Source organism: Pagrus pagrus (assembly GCF_965226575.1).
Source record: "Pagrus pagrus genome assembly, chromosome: 20".
Lineage (NCBI taxonomy): Eukaryota > Metazoa > Chordata > Actinopteri > Spariformes > Sparidae > Pagrus > Pagrus pagrus.
The window spans coordinates 11,947,714-11,973,943 of NC_140207.1; the positions used below are offsets into that span (position 1 = coordinate 11,947,714).

At 43.1% G+C, this 26,230-nt stretch overlaps 3 protein-coding genes across 9 annotated transcripts in view; 1 reads left to right on the top strand and 2 right to left on the bottom strand.

The window, feature by feature from the left end:
* Positions 1–7,306, bottom strand: part of atp8a2 (ATPase phospholipid transporting 8A2) — a 46,837-nt gene extending 39,531 nt beyond the window's left edge. For 3 of the 6 annotated variants that reach the window (XM_084341210.1, XM_084341211.1, XM_084341209.1), the window contains exons 1-2: positions 7,044–7,306; positions 4,466–4,573 (exon numbers count right to left, since the gene is read on the bottom strand). In XM_084341210.1, the coding sequence (XP_084197336.1) occupies positions 4,466–4,573; positions 7,044–7,086 (151 nt within the window). In that variant the 5' untranslated portion in view covers positions 7,087–7,306. Of the gene's footprint in view, positions 1–408; positions 647–4,465; positions 4,574–7,043 lie in introns of those variants that run through there. The other 3 variants (XM_084341213.1, XM_084341212.1, XM_084341214.1) reach the window with 2 other exon arrangements.
* A 1,844-nt stretch (positions 7,307–9,150) lies between these two features.
* Positions 9,151–15,108, bottom strand: rnf6 (ring finger protein (C3H2C3 type) 6). Of its 2 annotated transcripts, none has more exons than XM_084340371.1 (4): positions 15,037–15,108; positions 13,761–13,916; positions 13,397–13,561; positions 9,151–12,905 (listed from the first exon to the last, which is right to left on the bottom strand). In XM_084340371.1, the coding sequence occupies exons 2-4, from the start codon at positions 13,900–13,902 to the stop codon at positions 11,053–11,055; spliced, it is 2,160 nt and encodes a 719-aa protein (XP_084196497.1). In that variant the 5' UTR covers positions 13,903–13,916; positions 15,037–15,108; the 3' UTR covers positions 9,151–11,052. The 2 variants fall into 2 exon arrangements, with proteins under 2 accessions (XP_084196497.1, XP_084196498.1); XM_084340372.1 differs by lacking the exon at positions 15,037–15,108 and adding an exon at positions 14,215–14,975.
* Positions 15,109–16,437: 1,329 nt separating this feature from the next.
* Positions 16,438–25,928, top strand: cdk8 (cyclin dependent kinase 8). The gene is made up of 13 exons (XM_084340959.1): positions 16,438–16,897; positions 18,299–18,374; positions 18,848–18,958; positions 20,551–20,691; positions 21,732–21,789; positions 21,878–22,009; positions 22,128–22,271; positions 23,025–23,094; positions 23,304–23,376; positions 23,569–23,666; positions 23,851–23,929; positions 24,079–24,237; positions 24,875–25,928. The coding sequence occupies exons 1-13, from the start codon at positions 16,770–16,772 to the stop codon at positions 24,998–25,000; spliced, it is 1,395 nt and encodes a 464-aa protein (XP_084197085.1). The 5' UTR covers positions 16,438–16,769; the 3' UTR covers positions 25,001–25,928.
* The last annotated feature ends 302 nt before the right edge of the window (positions 25,929–26,230 follow it).

A 26,230-nucleotide genomic window follows, 5' to 3' on the forward strand; every position in this document is an offset into this window, starting at 1 on the left:
AACAAACACACCGGGTTTGTCTGTTTTATCCGCACGTCAACTTGCTCATATGTAATACAGAGAAGACCCGGCGCAAGTCGCGGCTGTCATTAAGCTACAGGCACAAATTATAGTTATTTTTTTTTTTTTCAAAAGTGACAGAAGAGGATGCAACACGCTCCTTCTGCAGACTCCCTGCCTACCCGCCACCCCGGCTTTGTCATCTCCAACCATTTTACAGCGTCGTGATCTCCGCTCATTCACCCCCGCATGAGCTCCAGGAGCAGGGCTTTTTTTTTTTTTCCTCCTCGAGTGCGCCTAGTCACGGGATAATAAGTGCAGTTCAGCAGGGACATTGTGGTAAAGTGAGAGCAGTGCAAACAGGTCTGAGCGCCACAGTTTACTCAGCTGGTACAACAAACGGCGAACCTGGGCGAGGACAGATGCAGCAGCGTGCCCGTGGCTCCTCTCTTCTCCTTCGGCCTCGCAGAGGAGGAAGCTCCCGGCCCTGGTGAAAGATGCTGGCCCGCCAAGCTCCGCTGCCGTGTCATCTGGCCACCTGCCGCCTCGGGAAGCCTTTGTCGGGCACGATTGGGACGATCTCTTCCCCGCAATTTGATGCTGAGCGGCTCACTGCTGCAAGTCCAGACAACAAGAGGAAGCCATATGGAGCTCCTTCAGTGCTGCGGAGGGGCAAGCCGGGGCTCCGCTTTTAAAGGGCCAGAAGCCTGATATCGCCTTCAGGTCTTGTGGTCAGCCACAGATGGGTCAAATGACATCCGTGCGGCAGGAGCCATCCATCAGGAGATCACTTCATGTCGCTTTCCCTCCGATGCCTGTCCGACAGCAGCGTTCAACTACTACAGGTTTCTGCTCTTTCCCTTGTTAGCTTGCATAGAAAGCAGATAGTTTATGTCTCACAGCCTGCTGCTTATCTGGGTAGCCTCGTTATACTGATAACACCACAGCCACAAAGCCTTAAAGTACGCCTGTGGTGCTCAATTGTTATTATACAGTGAGCTCAAATGTATAACTACAATATTACAACAGGCACTCTGACATGTATTATGGGATTATTGTCATTCTTGGATGATTGGATACTTATAGCTTTCTTGGGATCTGCACATTGTGTGTGTCTGTCTGTAAGTGAAACAACAACAGGCTAATTGCATTAATAATTAAGAAAAGAATAAGCACTGCCAGGCTTCAGCAGATTGAATTTCCACAGTCCTGAAACTCTCTCTCTCTGCAGCAGTGCATTCTCACAACAGACGGGTAACTCTCTCCCTTCATCGATAAACAAAATTAAGTTAATATCATTATATTCCACTCAAGCGAGCTTGTTGATCTAAAGTAGGCGAGGAATTGTAAAATGACCCAGACATAGGCCAGTCAGGCTTATCTACTAGATGTGCCATCATCACTATCGACACATCAGACTTCCACTTTTCCATTGAAAGAGACCTTAAGTTGCGCATTTTACAGGAAACAGATATGATAATTAGATCATTTTTGAGTGCAGTGGAAGTTGAGGCATTCAGAGGTAAACTTTTTTTATTGTAGTATGCTTCATTGCCATTCTCCCTTTGCAAAAGAAACCTGCTTTACATTGAAAAAGCTTGAACACTGTTCGAAACTCAAACCTAGGCTAGTGCTATTCTACGCCAGCCCACAAAGTGTCTGCACAAAGCAGGGAGCAAGGGTCAAAGTCTATACAAGCAAAATTATAATAAGCAGTCTATCTCTTATCTCTAAATCTCTGACCAGGCTATTACCTCCGGACCAGACCTAGCAGAGCTATAAGTCACAATCATAGCTCAGCACTCTACACTGCAAATGGCACTGGGGTCAATCAAGATAACGACTGATTGTAAGGAAATGACTAAGGATGATACAAGGTTAAAGGTACATGCAGGGCACATTGTCACCTGTAATGTCATCGTATACTTGACTATCATGAAGCAATTCTCTTTTGTTTAAACACCATTCTCTCTCCCTCGTGATACCTTTTCTATGCCTTGTTGCTTGTTTCTGTTCTTGTTGAACTATTTACCTTTTACCTCTACTTTTTAACCCCTCTAGCTTTTCAAACAGATCAATAATGTCTTTCTCAGCAGTCCACTTCAGCTCCGATTAATTTCTAAGGAGATCAATGCCTCGGTTACTCATCTCTGATGGAGTGGAGACGCAGTCACCTCCGTAACTCATTACTGATGCACCTACGATGAGTCAGCAACAAAGCCCCAGCAGAGCACAGCCAGGTCAATTACACATGAAGCTCCCGGGCTAGACGGACAGGTACCACATTGGTCTGATAACCTGCAGCCAGAACAGGTAAGACTAGACTGATCCGACCTCAACAAACACTCTGATCTCATTCCCTGCCAGCAAGATACTACCAGCTACCCATTTTGTTGGTGAGGCTTCAACAAGACGTGTCCCCTTTCTTAAAAACAGTCATATGCATTAATTAGCCAAACTTTGTTCCATTATGTAGAGAAGCTTAAAAGTATTTTTTCTGTCTTTCCAATGTGAATAACTCTGTCATTAACCACCTATTAAGCCTTTTATGCAGTGGACAGAAAAAAATATCTGTTCCAGTATGCAGAACAAGGGCAATGTGCAGTTAATTCCATGATACATATTATTTGAAGGAGATTTCATTCATAACAAGCCTCATAATATCTTAATATGGGGTACTGACTTTGTGTTTTTGGCTGTGCCCAAGTTGCCCTGGCATGGGGCCAAAGTTTAACTGTTAAAAAGCAGGCTAAGCTATTGAATAATGGATGGCGACAGGCTGCATAATTCATCTAAAATTTCCAGTATGTCCAGAGCATATTTCACCAGACACTCTGCCTTGTTGCTGGGATCCAGCCTTCACTCAACAAACGACTCGCATGTCAGCCACTATCACGGCGTCTCCCTCAGTGGCTGTGTCAATTAGTGCGACTGCCAGAATTGTGTTTTAAATGGCACAAACATAGGTCTTGAGATGCTTACGCGTTTAATTCAATCATGTCTAATGCAGTCTTCCAAACACCCTGCCCACGGATTCAATGAGCCAGAAAGGAAATAGCTACTAATCATAACAGCAGTTATAGTACAGCAGCTACAATTATCCACAGCTGTCGAAGCGCTCTCACCCCCACAAGCCATGCGAGAGAACAGATACTCTGGCTGTTTCCTCAATTTTATTATCCGAAAAACTGTCAAAACATTTTAGATGCAAATGCACTTGTGCTGATGAATGTGCATGGTAAGTCAAAGTATATTGCATAAAATATGCATAATTTACCCCAGCATGTTTTGTCTTCCACTCTTGGAAACATGGCCACAAGGTTTTTGGAATCATTGCCCCATAACAGCAGGCTCTCAGGTTTAAATCTTTTAACAGCCGCAGGCCCTGTCAGAATGTTATTGAGCTTAACCGTAAACCACAACCAGCTCACTCATTACATAAACTTCAATTAAATTGAAAGAACATAAAACATCCTCTCCCGTGTTCCCCTGTCCAGCCTATAATCCTGCTGTGTGGTCAGCAAAGCATTACCAACAGAGCATCTTCTGCTTGGTTGACCTCTACGTCCCATGGCTGTCCCGGTCTCCGAGGTGACCTGCAGGCCCTACATGCAGGTCCTGGCTGACATGGTCTCAAGTGGTCCCAGTGGGTTCATTTGCCATCGTAACAGAGTAGGAGGTAAGGCAAGAAAGCCTCTTACGAGCCAAGTGAGCGAGCAATGATAATCCCCTCTGTGTCTGCTCTGCAACTTCAACTGCAGCTAAGCCATAACATGATAATCCTACAGGTGAGTCTGCAACACGCACACAGACATACGTTACAATAATGTATGAGTTATGCACATATACATCCACACACACACACACACTGACACTGACACTGCATTATGGACACACTCTCACACACACACAGGTGAACACACAACTTTTAATGACAGAAAACATGCAAGGCCCCGACATGCAGCTACTCCCCTGGCTCCTCTCTAAATCCAGCTGACAGTCACTTATGTGTCATACATGCATGCAGCAGTGTTCATGTACATGCTCTCGTCAGGCATGCCATGTCCATACATGCATGAGTTGTGTTCGACAGCATGCTTACGTATTGTTGTTCAAAGTATTTCTCAGAGACCCCAGTGCATATCGCATATTTTTCTTTATCAGCATGGTTTGACATAAGTGCTCACCCCACCATCTAAAAGCACATGCAGTGAGAGGATTAATTCCTCTTCAGCATTCATCACTCCAGGCCCAAAGGAGCTACACGTTATTCAGAGTCCACAGCAGTAATATCATGTCTTAACTGACAAGAACCAGAGCGCATTCTAGTTAGGAGCTAGACATTGTAGCTCTTGAGGGCCGGGGGTTCGTAGACACCTGCTCCTAGCCGTTGCGCATGGCCGCATGCACCTTGGGACTCTGGACACAAATAGGGCGTCATCCAGTCTAATTCGAGCAAACTCACTTTTGTCAAACCTGTCTGTGAGGCAGGCACGCATGGTAGCGCCGGCGCCTTGGCCTGGGTCCTGTAGTTCAGAAGCCTCCTGCCTAATGGTGGTCAACACTAACTGCTCTGTGGGCGCCAGAGAGGCCGCGGCGGGAAAAAACAACACACACAAGACAACAAGTCAATATACACATATCGCATACAACACATCCATGTGCCATTAAGTGGACTGTAAATGTGTTTGTATTTGTCTCTGGTGGCATTTATAGTGAGATGAGATTCATGCCTGCATATGAAAAACATGAGCCTGAGGAGTTGCACACAGACATAGACTTGTAGCTTGCCCAAGAGGGCCCCCCAGTGTCCAATTTCTGTAAAAACCTCCATGCTGCAATTTATTAGGCCTCCCTCTATCTCCCAAATGGCATCTTCAGTAGCTTAGCAGCCATGACGACGAGTCATTATCTGCCCAAAGCAGATGTATTGTTGACAGTTGGCTGAGCTGCATGACTCGCATAAACACTGCCGTGACACACCAATACTGGGACAATAAGCGGTCTTATATTCAAATAAAATCCTGCTAGCTGTCAAAGACAATCTGCAAATACTGTAAGACATCTTAATTACAGTTTGTTTACGTCATATTGTGACATAATGCTAGAATACTTTTTTCTCTAAAGTATAATGTGTTTGTGAGTACTCATGTGTTAAAGGTGCTATTAGAAACACAATAAAAAATATTCAAATGTTGGGTATATCACCCACTATTTATGATCAATTTAAATACAAACAAATTAAAGCCTGTGTATGAATGTGTTCGAGAGTGTGTGAGTAAATGTGACAGATTGGTGGCAGCAGACGTCATCACCAGGGATGTGCAGCTCGCTAATTCGAACAAAGAATCAAGAGGTCAAGCTCCAAGAGATTACAGTAAAGGCAACATGGAGAATCCAGGAGCGAACACATGTACCTACTGACTGACACTCATACAAGAGTGCCCCTCGACATCCATCCTGCGCTTTAAATATAGCAGTGGTAAACACGCTTGAAAAGTCTCCACTAATGTTACTAAATTCCCACATTAAGTGTTCTGGTACAAACAAGAAGGAAACTAATGTATCTCGTAACTGAAATTCTGCCACTTAGCAAGGTCAATTTCGCAGGATATACATGAAAACAAACAACTGACAGCAGCGGTGTGAGTCATTTGTAAAATGTTCTATTTTAAACTAAGAAATATGATGAGTAAAAGTGTTATGAGCAAGAGTTATGTACTTTTTTGAATACTATACTGGCAGAGTAAAGTAAAGTACAGCTTCAACCTGTGCTGCCCCAGTGTCAAGAAGAGTCAGTGGTGTATGTTTTAATCACAACAAATGAATATTTGGGAAACTCTCGCCTGAAGACAGCGTGGCCCAGTTGGCGCTCATCTCTGCTCACAATTTGCCCTGCTTTCTATTTCTGGAAGCTGCATGAGGCATGTAGCCACACACACACATAACAGCAATGCAGCCTGACAATATGTGCCAGTCACTATTAAAAGCCACTGGATGAACCAAACACATGCTCCTCTCTTCCAGGACAATCCAATCCGATGTCTGTTTGCCTGCCATATGTGAAGTCATACATCCCCATCCTCTCTCCAGCTCCTACTCTAAGGAGAATAAGAGGCATTTTTTTCAAGAAAAGTCAGTCTATAGCCCTCACTATACAGTTTGTCATGATTTATTTCAGTTAGCTTGGTCCATATAGCATCTGAGTGCAACAGCCTGAGCCATCCCTTTGCAACACATGACGCTCTGGATGTGGATGGGACTTAAGGTGAGAGTTTCATTTCCGGACGGGCTCAGAAGCGGTCACGTGTTTTTTAAGTCGGCGCGGTAATAGGCTGTTCTTGGACTGATCTATAGGAGCTTGAGTTGGACGTTTAAAAAAAACAAACCAACATTACTAATATATAGATATGGAATAACGTAAAATCATTTTCAGCAAATCGTCATATTTAGGCGAGTGAGGCGAAAATATGCCATATTATGCGATTCATGAGCTCAACATATAGGAGGCTGTTGCAACAAAATTATATAATACCATCATGATGCCATGCGAAAAAACAGAACATTCCTCAGTGATAAGGTGACACAGCAGACTCACATTCATCCTATCAAGAATAAAAAAAACTTGTTATCATTTCGTGATGTTAAGGCACAGCACGGACATTTATCTGTTAAAAAAAAACAAAAATACCAGCTTTTTACAAAGGGCAGGCAGTGCTTCCTGAAGCAAGCACCTGCAGTCTGTTTGCCCTTGCATCCCCAACCGGTGCCAAGAAAATGAGCGAGGCTGGAGGATAAATACCGGCACAGCAAGTCACCCCACATGCATGCTGCCGCAGTCCCCGACAGCACCGATGCCCGTTATTATGCCAAGCACATATCAGATACGCACGATTATATAGGCTACAGGCCGCTATATCCTCTGCAATAAGAGGTCTATTATTAACACTGGGATAAACACGATTTTATATTGACATGTCACGAATCAGGCGGCGGGCAGGACCCAGATCGAGCAGTGATTTAATGTTGTTTGTTAAGCTTACCTCCCTCGCTGTGTATCTTCTTGGCTCTCCGGTTGAAATACATCTTGCTGGTGGGGAACGAGTGTCGGTGAGGCTGGGACGAGGAGGCCGGAGCGGTGGCATGCTCATGGCTCACCGACAGAGCAGGGGGTCGCTGCTCCGGGCCCAGGCTGCGGCCGTCGCTGCTGCTGCTGCTGCTTCTGCACGGGGATCATTATTTCTCGGTTGGACGGCGGAGGTAATATTATGAAGGGCAGCTTCAGCAGAGAGTCAAGTCAGATAGGGTAGAGGATGTGCTACTTCCGTCTCTGCTTTCAAAATAAAGCACACTAGAATAAAGACGGGAAATGCAATCTGCAATATAATTAATTAATATATGATTGTGGTACAATTGTATAAAGGATTAGGTTTGGCCACATTGTCTAGATTAAAGGATGAATTCACTTCAGTCAGGTGAAGTTTCCTAGTCCAAAACATATTTTTGGAGCTTCACAGCAAACAGCATTGCAGCACTCTAAACAACTGAAGTAGATGGGGACTTATTTTAAAACATAAATAACAACAACAACAGACATAATATGGCTCCATACCGCTCGTCAGGTGCAATTGAGTTTCCAATTCCAGATCCCGAATTGACATGAGAAGACTTTTTTCACATCCTCATTTACTTGGGTAAATGTCCTCATTTACTTCAGTTGTTTAGGAGATTGCTGCCAAGCTGTTTTGCTGTGAAGCTCCACAAATGTTTTGTGGACTATGAAAACACAACTGACTTTTCTATCGTCATGGTGGTAAGTAGATAATGACTTAATTTTTATTTTTGGGTGAACTTATTCTTTAAAGATATGCAGTAAAATAACGACTAAGATAGTTACTATAGGTTGCTTCATTAAAAGAAATATTTTAGAGCAAAATTGCTCTCAATTCTTAACCTTTATTTAACCAATTACCTGAACCAATTACCTGAACATCCACAATGACATAAATTCTACAACATTCCCTTGGTGGCAATTATTTTTATGAACATTTAATACTTAACCCCGACAAGATGATCAGACTAAAGGAAACAGGAAAGGTAAAGGTGTCACAGTCGACAGTTTGTAGATCTAAAATGCCTTAGAGGAACTTTTCACAAATTGGCTTATTAGTGATATAAAGATCAAGATCATTAAGTGTGCCAATCTTTCTAATGTGTAATATTTAAGACACTACTGTTTTGTTCTATATCAAGTAATTAATTTACCAGTTAAGAAGATAAGCAACAGGTTAATTTTTGTTGAAAATATTTGCTGCTTGCAGTCCAGTATTGAGCAGGTGAGTACAAAAGTGTAATTTAAAAACCTCAAAAAAGTGAATTGTAAACCTTTATTTTGAAGGGCGACTGTCAAACGTCAGTTGCCAGTTCCGTTCAGCCTGGCCCACGTCGGGGGCGCGCATCGGATGATGAGATGCGTGCGCGCACAGGCCTCTGGACTCAGAATACAGTTCAAATACATTTTTAATCAATTTTCCCGTATTTAAGTTGGAGTTTATTTGATGCCTACTACTCATTTAAAGCAAAGGTGATAACAGTAAAAAATTAAAACGTAATGTTAAGTCGCACCAGTTGAGAAAAGTCCATTAAATTCAAGTTGGAAGCATCGACTGTTCAAAGTTTAGCCCGCATAAACCTCGTTTAGAAATTCATCTCATCGTTTTGTGAGAGAAATAATGTATCATTTCTACTTTTAAAGTTAACCTAAACTTGGTGGGTAGGCTACAAGACAGTTTTAAAAGATTAAAGTTACAGTATGTAAACACACGTATTTAGCTAGCTTACCACTCCCCCCGACGACCTGTTCACCATGACGTAAAGCTACCATACCGTTCAGATACTTATTAAATTACTTCTGGAGAATAATACACTACTCCTCTATACATTAGTATGAAAGGCTGATTTAAAACATATTTTCGCCACACTAAAGCTTGTTGGTAGCTAGCACGGTCTGCGGTTGACTTAAACGCGCGCAGTTTTTACGTAAGTGGTGCGTGGCCACACACACACAAACAGTATAGACCCACATACACCAGATTTCCAGGCATAACAAAGCTGTATTTTATTCCATTGTTAAGGAGCAGAGAATAAAACCCATGTCTTCATTTTATTACATAGTAACATATTTATCTTAACTGTTTCATTTACTCTCATCACATTGTAACATAATACATATTCATATTTCAAAAGTTGATTTCCATCTTATTAAATAGGAACAGAATAAATATTCACTTCTTAACTGAGTGGCCACAATCTTCTCCAAGTCTCCAAGGTGGACACAGAAGCTGAACAGAAGCTTTCTGAGAACCAGGTTTACTGGGACCTTTCCTTCAGCACCCACACACACTCACATGCACACACAATTCAACCATACACACTTACCCCACTCTCAAACATACTGACATATTAGACTGCGTCATTCCTGCAGTTTTATTAGTGACATGTTAACTGCAGAGATGCTGTAGCTCCTGTGTTCTGTTGTTGATGCACAAAGTGACCCTGGTGGCAACACACTTGACTAGGCGGCTAAATAATCCACCTATGCTACACTAGAAAATGACCAATATCTGTGCATGTTAATGTCAAAACAAACCATAAAAAGCGTACAGGAATATCATATTACTAACACCGCCTCATTCAGGTGTTGCACTAGTACTGGAACTGAAATAGACTGCGACCATTGCACTGTGACAGACCCAATTAGAAAGAGATGTAGGGTTAACGGATTCTCATTAGCAGAAAATGCAGTTTTGGAGCCAGAGTTACAGCAGATGCTCCAAACATCAATTTTCCAGCACCTTTCTCATGAACGATTTAAGCTGGACAACTGTAAAAACTCTGTAATTTTTTTATTTTGTAATTACAAGGTTCCAGGTTTTTGCTCAGCAGATGTATCAAGCTAACTACTCAATGCAACTTCATGATACAGATCCCAGGGTGTCTGTTGGGTATGGATCTGGAACAGCAACAGGAACCAACAGGAAACGATGATTTCATGGTAAACAAGGCTTTGTTTTTAAGTGGAGATGATAATCAGGCATTACAATGTAAACAACAATGAACAGCAAAACAAACAATACTGTCTTTTCTCTCCATATTGCACAACTCATACTAAATTACAACTTGGAATTCCTGATTATCACATGCCTTCTGCATTTCATTGAAATTGTGCTGCCTATATGGATAATGACTTTGACTTTAAAGTGGCTGATTTTAGTGGGTGAGTTTCATGAATGTATTCTGTATTGCAATTATATGGTTTATGGAAAGGGCTGTTGTTGTTGTTGTTGTTGATGTTGTTTAACAAACAAACACTATTAGATGTACAGAATAAAACTTAAATCAAACTTAAATTCATAGCTCACACATCCCAATAAATCATACATTTCTTTACCAACTTTAAAGGGACATTTTAAAATGGATGTCAAAGCTTTAAAATGGTGACTGTAAAAAAAGAAAAGAAAGAAAAGAAAGACTCAAGGTTTCCTGCTTCCATTCTGAACAGTTGAGGAGCGTCTTGCTTCAAAACCCTTAAATACAAGCAGTGGTGAATTATTTACAGCTTATACCGAATAAATCAAGTCTAGAAGTGATCTGGGTAGTCCAGTTGTGACAAAGAGACGTCACATGTATCAGACATTAAAGAGTTAAAGTGAGACTAGTCAGCAGCGGCTACAGGAGCTCCTTAAGCATTAATGCCATCCATTGACATGGGCCTCTGAAGCTTTGTGACAGAGGCCAGTGAAACAGGTCACAGGAAGAAGAAAATAAAACAAGTTGCTGAAAACAAAGAGTCTAAAAAAATAAAGTTTTGTTAATTCTCTGCATTTATAGTTTCTTTTTTCCGCACTTTTGGTTCAACCTTCTTCAACTTCAACACAATGGATATTTTCAAAGAAATGTAACCATGAAAGCGCTATGTACATGCAAAGCCCACTTGGGTCTGCTCAGTTCATCTAGCCAGGAACATCATAGTTATGTTTGTGAGCAAATAGGTCAGTCATGATGCACTGCGAGTATGGGCTGCCTACAGATGGGGCAGGTGTTGTTTTCAGAGAGCCAGCGGTCGATGCAGTGGATATGGAATTCATGGGAGCAGGGCAAGCGACGCAGCTTGTTGCCCTGGGCATACTCATTGATACAGACACTGCACGCACGCCCCATCTCCCCCTCCAGGCTGGCCTGACCATAGGTACGTGTTGATAGATTGTCAATCTGCTCTTTGGTCAGGCCCCTAGGGTGTTCGTCATCCTCCTCATCATTAAGCAAGAAGAAATGTGCCAGCCGCAGGATGGGTAGAGTACCGTTTTCTACCAGATTGTTGGTGTCCCTGCTGGTGGCCCGTCCCTCTGTGGTGCTCACTACCCCTCCACTGAGCCTGGCCTGTCCACCCTGTTCCTCCTCACTTCCCACCAGCCCCACCCTCTCCTGATCTACTGCACCTGTACCAACCTGGCTAGCTGCGCTCTCATTTGTATTCAGACGACTGGTTGGGCTGGTGGTACTATTTGTACCACTAGCATCTGTGTGGTTTGGTGACACAGTTTCAGAATCAGCCTCTGTCTCCATTAGAGAACTCAGCTCCCCAAATCCAGTCATGATCTGGCGCAAGATGGAACGCAGGGCAGTGGAGTTGGGCTCTCCCAGGCCTGTCTCACTAATGCGCCTCAGTGGAATCCGGATAGTGCTCACATAGGTGCGAATCCCAGCTCGCTCAGAGCGGGAAATGGTGCGTCTAAATCCACCACTGTCACTTTCAAATGTGACAGTATTTTCAGCAACGCGGGCACGAGAACGCGTTCTACTGGCGATGCTGTCCCGATCGCGGTTTTCACCAGGTCGAATCCTTCTCACCTGCAGGTCCAACATGATGGTTGGGTGCCGTCGCACCGCTGAACTTCCTGATCCTATCACGTGCGATTCATTCTCGCGTTCTCCAGTCTCGACAGTTGGCTCTGTATTAGCTGCAGGTTCTGCTACAGCCTCCCCTGTTTCCATGGAAACAGAGCTTGTGCCACTGCCTGGCTCAACAGTGTGGATGCTAGAGCCACTGATACCAATACTTGATGGAGGAGTGGTACTGTTAGCAGGTATTCTGTGCAAGGGGGACCGGCTTCGCCTTGACAATCGGGATGAAACCCCGCCCCCAGCTGCAGCCCTGCGTGCACGACCACGTGATCGAGTCCTACTGCCACGTGATTCATGTCCAACTGCTGGGGCCTGAGATACAGACTGGGGTGACACACGTGGACAGTTTATAGAGGCAGACATTTGATCACTGCCCTGCTCTATGTCTGCATTCGGGGCTTGTTGTTGCAAAGGTGTCGTTTGATCAGGAGGAGGATTGGGAACAGTCGGAGGTGGTGCTAAAGAGTGCAAAGTGGCACCTCTCCTTGGAGCAGCAGCTGGGGCGGCCACTGGTGCAGGAAGTGCAGGGGGGCTCATAGAAAGAGTAGTAGTGCTGCTGCGTGTACGCCGTGTCTGCATCCTCCTACTGAGGGCTGGGCGGGTGGTGGGGTATGGGGTTGGCCTTGGCGTGGTTGAAGGGCGAGGGTTGGAGAAAGAGGAAGCCGTGCGTATAGAGGTTGAAGTTGTGTTTGGGGCAGTCACTGGCAGCTCTGCAGTGTCCGCAGTGTCATTATGCTCCCCTGGCTCAGGCTGATCATGGTTGATGTTGATTTCAAGACTAAAACGAAACTCTCCACTGTTAGGGTTGGTCCGACTGACAGCACGCCATGTCTGGTTGCCACTCTGCCCACTGCGAGTGGCATTACCAGTGCGTCTGAAAGTGTTAAGCCACTCCAGTAATGAGTCACCATTAGAAGTTTCTGCTCCGGGCTCCGTTCCCCCTGTAAAAAACAAGCATGGATAAGACTTAAAACTAACGTGTATTCACCTGAAATCGATTTTCTTGAGCAGGAAAGCGCAAAACTAAAAATGTCCTTTGTCCCAGTGACCACCTACAACACCGACAGTTTTAGGCAGCCTGTTTCATACCTTACTCACAGCCAGCACTTCTACTGTATTTACTTCCAGGCTAAACGAGACAAACAGTCCAACAAACTGTGTTACAACCTTGTTTAAATCTTGGCAAAGATGATGCTAAGCTAAAATAAAAAAAAATCATCAATATTTGTCCTAAATAATGGAAAGTGTCTTGGGAGCACTCTGTATTTATTCTGATTTAAGTCCAGTCCTAAAACATTTTGCTGCATTCTTCTTGATTTCTGGCTTATTCGTTAATCAATAGTGACTTCATCTGAGCGATATAGTATAATGACCAGTGAAAGCCAGATTTGGAAAGATCAGACAGAGTCATGTCCCTCGCCCTCTTCCCTACCTGTGCCTCTTCTCCCTCCAGCCCCTCTCTCCTCTCCCTCCCCGCTGCTGCCCTGCTGTTCTCCAGAATCAGCAGTCTGCGAGCGCTGCTCAGGACGGGGCTGAGATGACATGCGCTCTTTTGCTCCATCAAGACGGTGCCGGAGCTCCTCAGCAGTCACCTCCCCTGTGAAAACATACGGACAGCTGTGAGTCAAGAAGAACTATCCCTGCTCCTATACTGACAGCAGACTGTCAGTATGACACATTGTGACCTAATGTATACTTTGTATGTGGCTGGAATATATGTGAGGTATATATGTGATGTAAGGATAAATTCACATCTAAATCAGTTCGTTAACATTGCAAGATGTTTCTGTCCTCACCAGGAGTGCCAAGCAGGTTGCTGTCTCTCATTAGGCGGTACTCCTCTTCACTCAATTCATTAATGAAGTGATAGTATGCCTCCTCCCGTCGAAGACGCTCTGCCTGCCTCCGCCGTTCGTCTCCCCCACCAGGAGGGTCCATCACCGTGAAAAGTGCTGGCAGACAGATGAGTGAATGTGTCAGTCAGGGGTGGAGTGTGATCTTAAGATACCCACACAGCTTTACATTAAGCATTCATAAAATAGGATCTGATGTCACACAGAGCCCCTGCAATTATTAAAGTGGACATGTTCATATGTCACTTAAATATGTTGCTGAAGAATAAAACAAGCTTATGATCATTAGTCCTTCTTATGGAAAGCTACAGAAAAAAAGCAGCATTATATCATGAACGCCCTATAACGTATTAGAAACTAGAGCCTAAATGCAATGAATTTACAATTGTTCGATTACCTCTGGCACTAATCTCAGGCCAAGGACGACAGTTAAGACAACGCCATCCATTTTATATCGAAAGACACCACCAGTAAGAGACTGAGTAAGGCTACAGTAATCTTGCTAGCGTTGCTAACGTTTAGCCCGACGACTAGCGCCGTAAATTCACCCAGTTTAACATGTGGATTAATGCTCAATTCATTCACAGTAAGAAACAGCCCGTAGACACCCTAATAGCAACGTAGTCTTCATGTGAGCTAATATTAGCCAAGTTACAACAGTAGCTACGGAAGGCCATGTTGAAAGCAGGGGAATAAAGCAACAAAACTGGCGTTGTCATCCTGGTTAGCCACCAATCACCGGCCTAGGGTTAATGACGGACACGCCAGCCGTCCAATCACTGCTCTACAAAGGCGGTACATGATAAACTAAACGGAGGTCTCCTCCATGTAAACGCAGGGCAAAGAAGGAAAGACAAAGAATCTTGTCAGCTTTATGACAGAATTAAATTATCGACATGTTAGCGCCAGACAATGATTAAATGCGTTGCCGCCCAGACATAACAGTCAGTTTAGTGGACCATTCAAGGATACCAAGTGTCATTTTGAATGCGCAACGCTTTAGTTGCTAACCGAGCACTAGCAAATTAGCACATCTAGCGAACAGCAGTCCGTCGACACTAGTGTTAGCTGACTCGCGAGTGAGCTGTGAGGATGAATAACTCTTAAGATAAAAACGTGACAAACAGTTTTATGTTACAGTCAATGTATACGGAGCGTAATACTTAACCTTAGAAAAGTTTTACAAGAGATGACAATGACATTAAAAGGAATTTACTACCTGACAAAGCAGCGGTAATATGGACGGTTTGCTTTGCTCTCCCTTCTCTCTCAAACCAAGATGGGACCAGTGGTGCTACATTACACTGTCCGTCAAAACAACCTCCCTGGCTACATTAGTTCCTAGGTGACACAAAAACTGCAAAACATAGCTCAAAGTTTGCTATGCTGAAAAATGCTGATACATTTGAGTACCATCAACACATTTTCACAAATTTTTTATTCCATTTTGTGGAACTAGCTGACTTTAAATCAACGACATTTTCAAAAGCAAATAGTGCATTATTTCAAGTCTTAGCAAATGAGACACTTAAAACTGGTTTTCCGAATAAGATTCAATAAAATAAAATTCAATACGTATTTTATTCAATAGTTTAAATCACTACTTTTCCAAAAGTAAAGGGTTTGAGTTCTTTTCTGCCCAAGCTAAGGAGCTACTGTGTGAAATCCAAAAACAGGGCTTGTAAGTGCCAGTGATAAAACATAAAGTAGGGAAAAGAAAATGATAAAATGGTGATAAAAGAATGGTAAGATTTACAATATTTTACTCGTGTTATAGCTGAGCAGCGTTAGAGTGTATTATACAGTGTTTTTTGGGTATCACTATGAAAAATAGTATGTATGTGCTACATTGATTGTTGTGCTTTGGGATTACAGTTCCTCCTTGTTTCAAATATTAAAGTATTCTGCTGACCAACACTGCTCAGGATGTTGCCTGTTTTGTTTGTTTGTCACACCCTTGACCCCAAGGATATGCCTACTTTAAGTTGATCATATTTTTTAACCTCCAGCTAATTTTATTTGTGCTCCAGCTACAGCCACTTTCAAATCAAATGTAAAATTCATGTTTTTATTTGATTTTGTTAACAAATTTCTCTAAATCTGGCTACTTATTACTGCACTATAACATTATCTAATTATATATTATCCCATTTAATTGTATTATATTTAAATAAATTAATATTTCTCATCTATTCTGGGTTTTAAATGTTCTAATGCATTTCTTTCTCCATAAGGCACTTTGAATTGTCTCTGTGCTTGAAGGTTGCACATAAAAAAAGCCCTTTCTAAGAATTATTTCAAATTATTAGCATACCTTAAGGAATAAGGACGAAATTATAACCCTCTTACTCGCTATTATTAAAAAATGATGGAAAAAATTGTCCAAAATGCAGATATGCCTTCATGCTCCTGTATTATAGCATTGAAATATGCCACAGCATGGCAGAATAGGTGTATTATTTTAATATAATGATTGGTTATAATAATAATGATTGAATAAACATGCAGGCTTACATCAGCTGTAATTTTTACGAGTATGATTATCCACGTGGTGCAATCTGTCTGCCCATTTTCTATAGCTCTTTCTCTCCTGCGGGGCTGCCTTCACGACATTTTACGACAGTGCCGTGCGCGAATACGCCATCGCTACCGAGTGAAGTGCGTCTCTTTGGAGCAGATACCGGCTGAGAGAAACGCAGCAACAAGAGAAAGGAATACATTTCGTGCTCGTTTCCCACCTGGACTACCACCGAGCACCGAGCACCCCCTCCGGTACGAACAATTTGACCCGAAACCTCGATGTGGACGCTGGGCTGAGGAGAGAAAGGGCCACGCTGGGGAAGGCAACTAGCCGAATTACCAAACCGAGCTCGTTGGTGTAGCTTAGTTGCCTCCCAAGCGACGCTTTAAAAAAGGAAGGAGCGAGCACATTCAGCCCAAACAGTGGTGAAAATGGACTATGATTTCAAAGTGAAGCTGACCGGCGAAAGAGAGCGTGTCGAGGACCTGTTTGAGTACGAAGGATGCAAAGTGGGAAGAGGCACCTACGGTCATGTATACAAGGCGAAGAGAAAAGATGGGTGAGTTGATGACCAGCAAGGCCTCTAGCCGGTGAACCCTTCGACAGCTCCCTTCCTCTCCCAAATACATCTTAACTACCTCTCTCATTTTTCTCCCATCAAGGCTGGAATCGTGTGGAGGAGGCACGTCGTTAGACATTTGCGTAGAGAGATCAGTGTGAAGGGCAGCTGATAGATATTACCTGCACTGTCAGGGTGCTGAAGAGGCTTAGTGACGGCTGTAAAAGCACTGACAGATGGCTCAACGCTGCGATTCACGTTTGCATTACCTGTGTTGTTGTTGTTTTGGTCGAAACATCTCCCAGACAACTCTTTTGTCCCATGTTGTAGGTAGTATTTTGTTTAGTGAAACTACTGTAGCATTTGTAGGTGATGTGGTGACTGTAGGATGCAGCAGGTGCAGGTGTAAGCACTTGGTAATGATCTCAAAGTTAATATCTCCACACCAACTTTTTGAATTTTGCCATCACCTTGAAGGCTTTGTGCAAATGGTTAGAAACTGATCATTTGTGGAGGAATCGGGCACATGAGAGCTCATTTTTGTGCTTGTTTACGATGAAGCTAGTCTGCCTTTTTCACTAAAACACTATTTACTCGTGTTTATAATACAATCTGTGATGTGTAATCTTTCATGCTCTTTTTGTGTCCTCATTTACTTAAAATTAACCCAACCTTCATTCCCTTTTATTGACTTTTCCGCAATGTTTGCCTTTCAGTCGATAGTAGAGATGACATGGATTAAGAGAAGAAGTGATGCCATGAAATGACATGCAACAAAGGTCGATGGCTGGACCCCCAGCACCTTAAACCCTTGGCACCACCCACCTTCATTTCTAAACCTCCTATTTATTCCCGCTTTCCTACTTTATCTAATGCAATCTCTGCTGGGAAGAGCTGAAGGCCGCTTGAGCTTCTAGGCCCATACTAGGCCCATTATCACAGCCCCGGACATACTGGCAGCAGGAGCCGCACAAAAGAATCCTAAAGTGTTTAAAGATGTTTGTGTTCACTTTAGGAGGCTGCTGTTTATGAGACTCTGAGCTAATTTGTGCTGCAGCAGTTAGATGAGGCCTGAGGAGGCACAAAGCATGGGTTTATGAGATGATTTAGGCCAGGGCGAGGGAGGGGTTGTAACCGATTCATTCAAGTGAGAGCCAGTCCCGGTGCTCTGTTTGTCCCTCGCCAGCTGCCAGACAGGGCCTGTTTCCTCTCCCCCTCTATTGTTTTGAGCCTCAGAGGTGAGCTTGATTACACAAATCTGGAGGTAATGCAACTCGGCCTCTTCACAGAGTCCCTGTGCCAGCTGCCAAGTGCCCCCCTTTATGTTTCTGTGCAGACAGCTCTCAGGGGGCCCGCAGTCTGGTCTAGTGTTGATGTTGCTCTGCCTCTCTCTGTTTGTAGGAAGGATGATAAGGACTACGCCCTCAAGCAGATTGAAGGCACTGGCATCTCCATGTCAGCCTGCAGAGAGATTGCAGTAAGAACTGCTTGGCTTACTCTGTCCCTTTGTTTGGTCTCTGTTAAACACTCATGCCATTCCAAGGTGGTTTATGTAATGCTCGAATCACCGTCACAAAGTAACTCTTGTTAACTAAGCAACGGACAACTCAAGAGCTAGAGAGAACGTCAGAAAGTTAGGAAATAGACTTTTAATGTAATGCATACAGAGGCTAGACACAAAACCATTTCATATATTCAGTTAAGTTAAGGTCAAACATCAGATGCTTCAGAATATGTGTTGTTGCAGGTCATTTTCATGGCATTGCATTCAGATGCACAGGTGATGTGTCCACCCTCTGTTTGTATTATTAATGGTAATCAGTACAGTAAATTCCTCAGTCCACAGTTAGTGCATGCATTAATTATAACACATTAATTGCCTATTTGTCATTCATGATTTCTGCCGTGAGAGTGTGTGGTCTGTCCTCTGATTGGGTTTGTGTGTTGCAGCTGCTGCGGGAGCTGAAGCACCCCAATGTCATCTCACTGCAAAAGGTTTTCCTGTCGCACGCAGACCGTAAAGTATGGCTGCTCTTTGACTACGCCGAACACGATCTCTGGGTAAAATGCGCACACACACACACACACACACACACACACACAAACACACAAGCACGACATATACTGGAGCTGCATGGCATGATTTATCAAACATAAAGGATATCTTCTGTATTATTTATTTTTAATCACATCTTTGTTGATTTAAATGATCACATGTACACACGCTGCAGATTCCCACCCACTTATGTGAGAATTGTATAAACTGTACTCTTTGTTTACTCACAGTTTACAATCAGGTTATATTATTCAGAGATGCGGTGAGAAATTATTGTCCCAATAGTGGCAAATTTATATTACCAGCTATATGTTGGTATCTGCGAAAGTTTAGCCAACAAACTGAGCAAATAATATGAAGCCACGGTTCTTTCAAGTGCAGCATCTACACACTCCCATACAGCTGATGGCTGTTTGCACCTTTACAGTTGGTTTGCAGTCGACCAAAAATTACAGAGAAGATTAAGCCCTTGTCCACACGTACACGGGTATTTCTTAAAACAAAGCTTTTTCTATGTGTTTTGACCTTATGTATAGCCTCAAATAGACATTCATAATACAGTGATGGAAAAGAGAGTATACAAGTATACAATCTGCTTCTTGTTTACAATGGCACACCATCCCAGTGCAGATGAATTAGCATGGGATAAGCGTTTTCATTTGTGTTGTTTGAAAAGGGATTTCTTTCTGAAACAGTGTTAAAATGCTCATCTGGACGTAGATTTTTCTTTCAAAACTCTGTGTATGTGTGGACTAGGCCTAAAATGGAAGAGGAAGAAGAAGAAGAACAAGTACAACTCGCTGTTGTTGCTCATGACATCAAACTGCAAAATTATATTTATTCACAACATCTCGGTACTAGACCTTCGACAGACAAACATCTGAGAGAGTTTTGATGCAACAGATGTTATTTGAGCTGTGGAATATTACATTATACATTTTTGCTCACTGCACCCTATCCTTTCTAACCCTCTGCCGTGAATTAACTACATGTTATGAACTTCTTTTTATAATGCAAAAACATGAAATTATTGGTTATCTTATCGGTGTCGGCCATGAAAAGTAAGTAATTACAGTTTATCGGTATCAGCTGAAAATAAACCACATCGTGCATCTCTAATATTTTTATGCCTTCTGCTGTTTCTTTGTATGTATGTAAACATTTTCCTTCGACAGACAAAAGCACAGGCATTCACGGGTGCAGAATTACTCACATTGCTGATGCATATACACACATTCACCATCAGGCAGTTGTAAGGAAGGAGGCTAAAAATGGTGCTAATTATGCATCGCGAAGTCTCATTAAAACACACACACACGCTCACCAAGAAGTATTCAACATTTGTTAGTCAAGCCTCTGCTGCATTACAGTTGGCAGGGTATCAGAAGTGAGTTTAAATGCCATTTTCTGCCACAAAGCTGCAACTCTCACATTCCCCTCCCAGTGAAGTGGAAACACATGCCACAAACATCAGCCTCTCGCCTCTCGCACAAACTTGCACTTGTGAACATACGTGTGTAGCAAAAGACACAAAATGATGGATTTCAGTCATCATGTGTGCACACACCACAATTACTATTATCTTGTCTTTCTGTAGCACATTATTAAGTTCCACAGAGCGTCCAAGGCCAACAAGAAGCCACTTCAGCTGCCCAGGGGAATGGTCAAGTCTCTGCTCTACCAGATCCTGGATGGCATCCATTACCTCCACGCCAACTGGGTCCTCCACAGAGACCTTGTAAGAGGATTGGGGAGGGAAGGAGAGGAGAGGAGAGGAGGGGGAGAGAGAAAATATTTGGGTAGAAGGGGAAACAAGGCAACAGTTGATGAGAGATCGGAAGATTGTTATTAGGCAGAGAATCAGTCAAAGGCATGTGAAGCCGATTCAGCCTGTATGTGGTGATATAGTTTCACATGTTTTAAATGTTTTTATGTGTAGATTAAAGGTGCAATATGTAAGAATTTTTGTTTGAAAAATAGACAAAATTATCCACAGAAAGTGAAGGAATAACAGTTTTGAAGTTATGGCGAAGACATTTTCTGAAGACGGCATGTCAACCAGCAAGCCCCAGCCCGTTAAAGTCCATAGCTCCTGTGCCCGTGGTTTAAGTGCCCAGCACTCCCCTGGTGATCCAAGCTCACGGCCTGGACTGCTAGCTGCATAGCTAATTTAGCTAACGGCAGCTACAGTTGGCAGCAATTAGCGGGTAACATTACTTTAGTGATATGTTCGGCCCCTTTGTTTTGAGTACTAATTTACCAGATGGCCAATTTTTATATATTGCACCTTTTTAATGATTTTTTGTAAATGGGTTTGAGTTGATCTTATTCACTTGTATGCACCTTTGCATTTTATTTTATAGTTGTTTTGGTGGAAGGTTATCACATGAGAGCTGAATTGTAATTTTAAATAATTGTAGTGATGATGATCAGAAGAAAAACCTACATGCTGTTCTAGTGTTGCAGTTACTTCTGTAACATAAGTAATAGTAGAGTTTTTTTATAGGTTCTAACAGCTTGTTTTGACAAATTTTCTGCCATTAACTGACAAAATGAGATGGAAATGGTAACCTTCTCTCTTGTGGGGTGCTGTGGGTTTGTCTGTCCACTAGAGGGCGGCAACAAAGTTTTAATTAATACACACCATATTCAGGATTGTACCTCAGCATTGGGCCAAACTACTCTCAGTCACTCTCAGTCGATTTGTTGTCAGTTTTTAGATATTTGAAATGTGGAAACGTGTTTACAAATTTTGGTATGTCTTCTGTCCTCCCTCAGAAACCAGCTAACATTTTAGTGATGGGGGAAGGGCCAGAGAGGGGTAGAGTAAAGATTGGTAAGTATACTGTCTCCTTTTAAAAATGTGAAGTCATTAACTGTTAAAGTTTTGTTTTACCGTACTGATTATAATGTCAATCTTGCAGCGGACATGGGGTTTGCCCGTCTCTTCAATTCACCGCTGAAGCCTTTAGCCGACCTCGACCCCGTGGTGGTCACCTTCTGGTACAGAGCACCTGAACTACTGCTTGGGGCTCGGCACTACACCAAAGCCATCGGTGAGAATTGTGCAACACCATCTGTCTGCACAGCTTCCCAGCTTCTTTAAACGTGTGCAACCATTTCTGCTGACTTTGGTGACAGCTTTCGTTGGCTTTTGCTCTGCTTCTCTGTCAGACATCTGGGCGATTGGCTGCATTTTTGCGGAGCTGCTGACGTCTGAGCCCATATTCCACTGTCGCCAGGAGGACATCAAGACCAGTAACCCATACCACCACGACCAGCTGGACCGCATCTTTAACGTCATGGGCTTCCCTGCTGGTGAGAGTCCAGTGGGAAAATGCTCCATTTTAAATCATTAATACATGCTGAATTAAGAATAATATATATAAATTGCTTCAAAATGGGGATGCATTAGTTGTGACATCAAAGGAAGTGAGTGACTACTTCTGGTTTTCCAAACAATGTATTAATGCTATTCAGCTGCTATTATACCAAAAAGCCAAAGCTGCTGTGTTCCCTTTTTCAGTGGAAATTGCTGTAGGATAAGCACTTTCTGTTTCCAGCAGAGGCAGATTATTTCGTTGGTCTTTTCTTTTCTGTTTTTTCTTCAGGCGGTAATGTGATCTGTGGGCTCTGAACATCAACTGACACGATGGATGAAGCCAAGTCATAAACAGAAACTTTTACTTGCAGGGCTACATTTGGGCCTATATTTTCCAGTTCACTTAAGCTGCTTCTCTTCCCTTCTACCATCGCCGCTGCTCTAGTTGTGTAACTCACCAGCCTGTCTGACGGATCTTTGTTTTGATTCTGCAGGACGCCAAGCCTTACAAATTTGCATCAGGGCAAATTTTAACAATCCCTTTGTGCTGTTCTGGCAGTTTTTAAGTAATTTACAGTTATATAAAAATGACTCAGCTCAATTGTTGTAACAAGGGGTTGTCAAGGGGAACTCATGAGTGTTTGTGCTTAAAAACGCTGTAATCCAGACCCCTACAACCTAAATAATCTGTTCTTGAAGGGAGGGAGGGTGTGACGTCGTGTAATCCTGTCTTTCCCTCATTTTGACAGATAAAGACTGGGAGGACATCAAAAAGATGCCAGAACACTCGACGCTGATGAAAGACTTTAGGAGGAACACGTGAGTCTGCAGAGCATCGCTGTCCCAGTTTTTCTTAAAGATCAGAAACAAAGTTAGAGCAAAGCAAAGTGCTATGTCTGCTGGCGGAAAGACGTCTTTGAGTGTTGTACACAACTTGCACTTGTTACTGTGTGATAGCTCTCTGTTCTTATGTGGGGTAATTGCACTGAAGGCGTGATATTGATACATTTTCTCCTTCTCTATCACAGATACACAAACTGCAGCCTTATAAAATACATGGAGAAACATAAAGTCAAACCAGACAGCAAAGCATTCCACTTGGTGAGTGAAAATGCCTCTGTATTAAAGCAAATGCATGTAATTTGCATAAATTATAGGCATTTTATTACTGTTATGAAGGCAAATCCATGACAACCATGTAGCTATAGTTCAATTCTCCATGACAAATGAAGCGTGCTTTGTCATTATGCGCCTTCTATTAATGGTGCTAACATTTACTGGAATTAATTAAAGCTGCAGAAGCTGTTGACCATGGACCCCATCCGTAGAATCACATCCGAGCAGGCCATGCAGGACCCCTACTTTTTGGAGGAGCCTCTGCCCACCTCTGAGTGAGTAACGGCACACACATACAGCCATACATTATACAGCCTGTATCCAGTTTATTTATGTTGTGCAGCTCCTATAACTTCAGTCACATGACCCACTGCGTTGAAAAGGTCCCTTAGCTAATTGGCACCGAGTCACGGGAATAAATGTTGTAAGTTGACAAGCCTCTTTGCGTTTTCTCTCCAGTGTGTTCGCAGGCTGCCAGATTCCCTACCCCAAGAGGGAGTTCTTGACAGAGGAGGAGCCGGAGGACAAGGCAGACAAAGTAAGAAATCCGTGTCCCACATTCTGTCTCGCTACGGTCGTTCAGTGTGAATATATCATGAATATACACAATAAAGGTGAAGGGAAGCATTGCAAGTAGGTGGCAAATACACAACAGGGCTGAACATCATCTTTTATTTGCACTATTAGAAAAACCAGCAGCAGCAACAGGGAAACAACCACACAAACGGGGCGGGGCACACTGGCAACCCTGACAACAGCCACGCCCAGGGCCCGCCTCTGAAGAAAGTGCGAGTTGTCCCGCCCACCACTACCTCAGGTGGCCTCATCATGACCTCAGACTACCAGGTAGGTTTCTTGACCCCTTTCTGTAACTGGAGCTTATGTAAAGAGAACTATGACAATTGTTTTTTTTTACGTTGTCACATTGTCTTGATGCGTAATTTGTCTGCAAGTAGCACAGTTAGGATTACGTCTAGTTCATGTAATTAAGCAGCTGGCAACCAGTGTAACAGTGTATTACTGCCTCTTACAGGACAAGATGCTAACCCCCCTCTATACACTCAATCCAGCAATCAGACATTTCCATGTTTCATTTCTTTATGTTTCATTACATTTACTTTTTTTTTTTTTTTTGAGGCACTTTACTTGAGTATTTCCATTTTCTGCCACACAATACAATCCACTACATTTATTTGATACATTTAGTTACTAGTTACTTTACAGATTACATGCTTCTTCAGAGCCAAAATAGCACATTTATGTTAATTGATTTTATCTGCAATCAGATAGCAAGAAAGATTTCGATCATAAGAATCATAATGCAGATGCAATATCTGTCAAAATAATCAGATTTATATCTGATTTTCTTACCATATTGTGCAGCCCTGTTGCACAAGGGGGCACTATCATAAGAAGTGAGCCGAAGCTTTGACCAAAGAGTGTAGTTGACAGGATTTAATGATTATCTTCCTCCTCCCTGCAGCGCTCCAATCCACATGCTGCCTACCAGAACCCTGGACCAAGCACATCACTGCCCCAAAGCAGCATGGGATACTCCTCTACCTCCCAACAGCCGCCCCAGTACTCCCACCAAACCCACCGCTACTGAGACACCCCTCCCACACCCACACACACATACACGCATACTTCAACATACGCACATATACACGCATACACAGCCCTCACATTGCCCACCTGAACGAATGTACTGAGGGATGTGGGGATGTCCAAGGCAACAAACCCCCACTCCCCCCATCCCACAGAGGGCACTTTGTCTACAGCAGTCCGTTAGGTCAGAATGGCAACAATCTACACTTCTTCAAGACAACACACACAGTAACCCCAGTATTGGACACACCGCTAGAGAGCAAAACCTGATGGTGGAGGGATGAGAAGGATGATATTGGAGTGGAACCAGCCTGTTTCCGTTTCTCAGATGTTTCCAAGAGAAGCTGGCTCGGTTTGGGGGGACACATGTTAATCTGTTGTGTCATCTCCTCCCCTCGTCTTCTCCACCTGTCTCCACACCTCCACCTACGCCCTACCCTCTTCCCGTCGAAGTTTGGATGAGACTGAAAGCTGCTATGTGACTGCCAGCGGTGACAGAATCCCTGTCCGACTGTCCTCCTGTCTGTCTGTTTGTCTGTCTGTTCGTTCATTTTGTGTGTGTGGCCCTGTGAGGGCCTCAGCTGAGGACTGAACTGAGCTGCTGTGAAGCATGCTGGGAGGATGTGGAGCCCCCACAGCTGTGGCATTGAGGGTTTTCAGAAAGGACAAAAAAAAAAGGTGACAAAAAAGATTTTAGTAGTTTATAAATTAATCTGTTTTCATGTTTAATTTTTTTTCCATGGCAAGAGTGGCAAAGCAGCTTGCGCTGGCTGAGCGCTCAGCTGCTGTATGCTCTGAGCAAGCCTTACAACATGATGACAAAACCAACCAATCGCATGGAGGATGGCAGATGGAACATGCATTGTACTGTATTGTATTGAAATATTTTACATGAAGCAAGTATCCTGACAATAAAAACGGAAAACATTGATATTGTTGATATGTTCCGCAAGCAACTGATGAGTGATGCAAACTTAAGCATGTATTCACCTTTTGCAACTTTAATGACATCTTCTTTCTTCATTTCTTTTGCCATTTCTGCTTCACAACGCTGGAGCTGCGGTCTATTTCTCAAGAGTTCATACAAATTGCAATATCTGGCAGGAAATGTGGGTAAAATTGTTGGGATGTTGTGACAACATCCAGTGTCAAGGAAAGCTCACAAGATCATTTTTCATACTTTTGAACCCTGAATTGCCCTTTGCTTATAATTACCATTTGCTATGTTTTT

Coding starts and splice junctions, on each gene's coding strand:
- cdk8 (XM_084340959.1), top strand. CDS start 16,770: ATGGACTATGATTTCAAAGTGAAGCTGACCGGCGAAAGAGAGCGTGTC. Junction 21,790..21,877: donor GAGGGGTAGAGTAAAGATTG/GTAAGTATACTG, acceptor TCAATCTTGCAG/CGGACATGGGGTTTGCCCGT. Junction 22,272..23,024: donor CGTCATGGGCTTCCCTGCTG/GTGAGAGTCCAG, acceptor TCATTTTGACAG/ATAAAGACTGGGAGGACATC.
- rnf6 (XM_084340371.1), bottom strand. CDS start 13,902: ATGGACCCTCCTGGTGGGGGAGACGAACGGCGGAGGCAGGCAGAGCGT. Junction 13,562..13,760: donor CAACCTGCTTGGCACTCCTG/GTGAGGACAGAA, acceptor ATGTTTTCACAG/GGGAGGTGACTGCTGAGGAG. Junction 12,906..13,396: donor TGGAGGGAGAAGAGGCACAG/GTAGGGAAGAGG, acceptor TGTTTTTTACAG/GGGGAACGGAGCCCGGAGCA.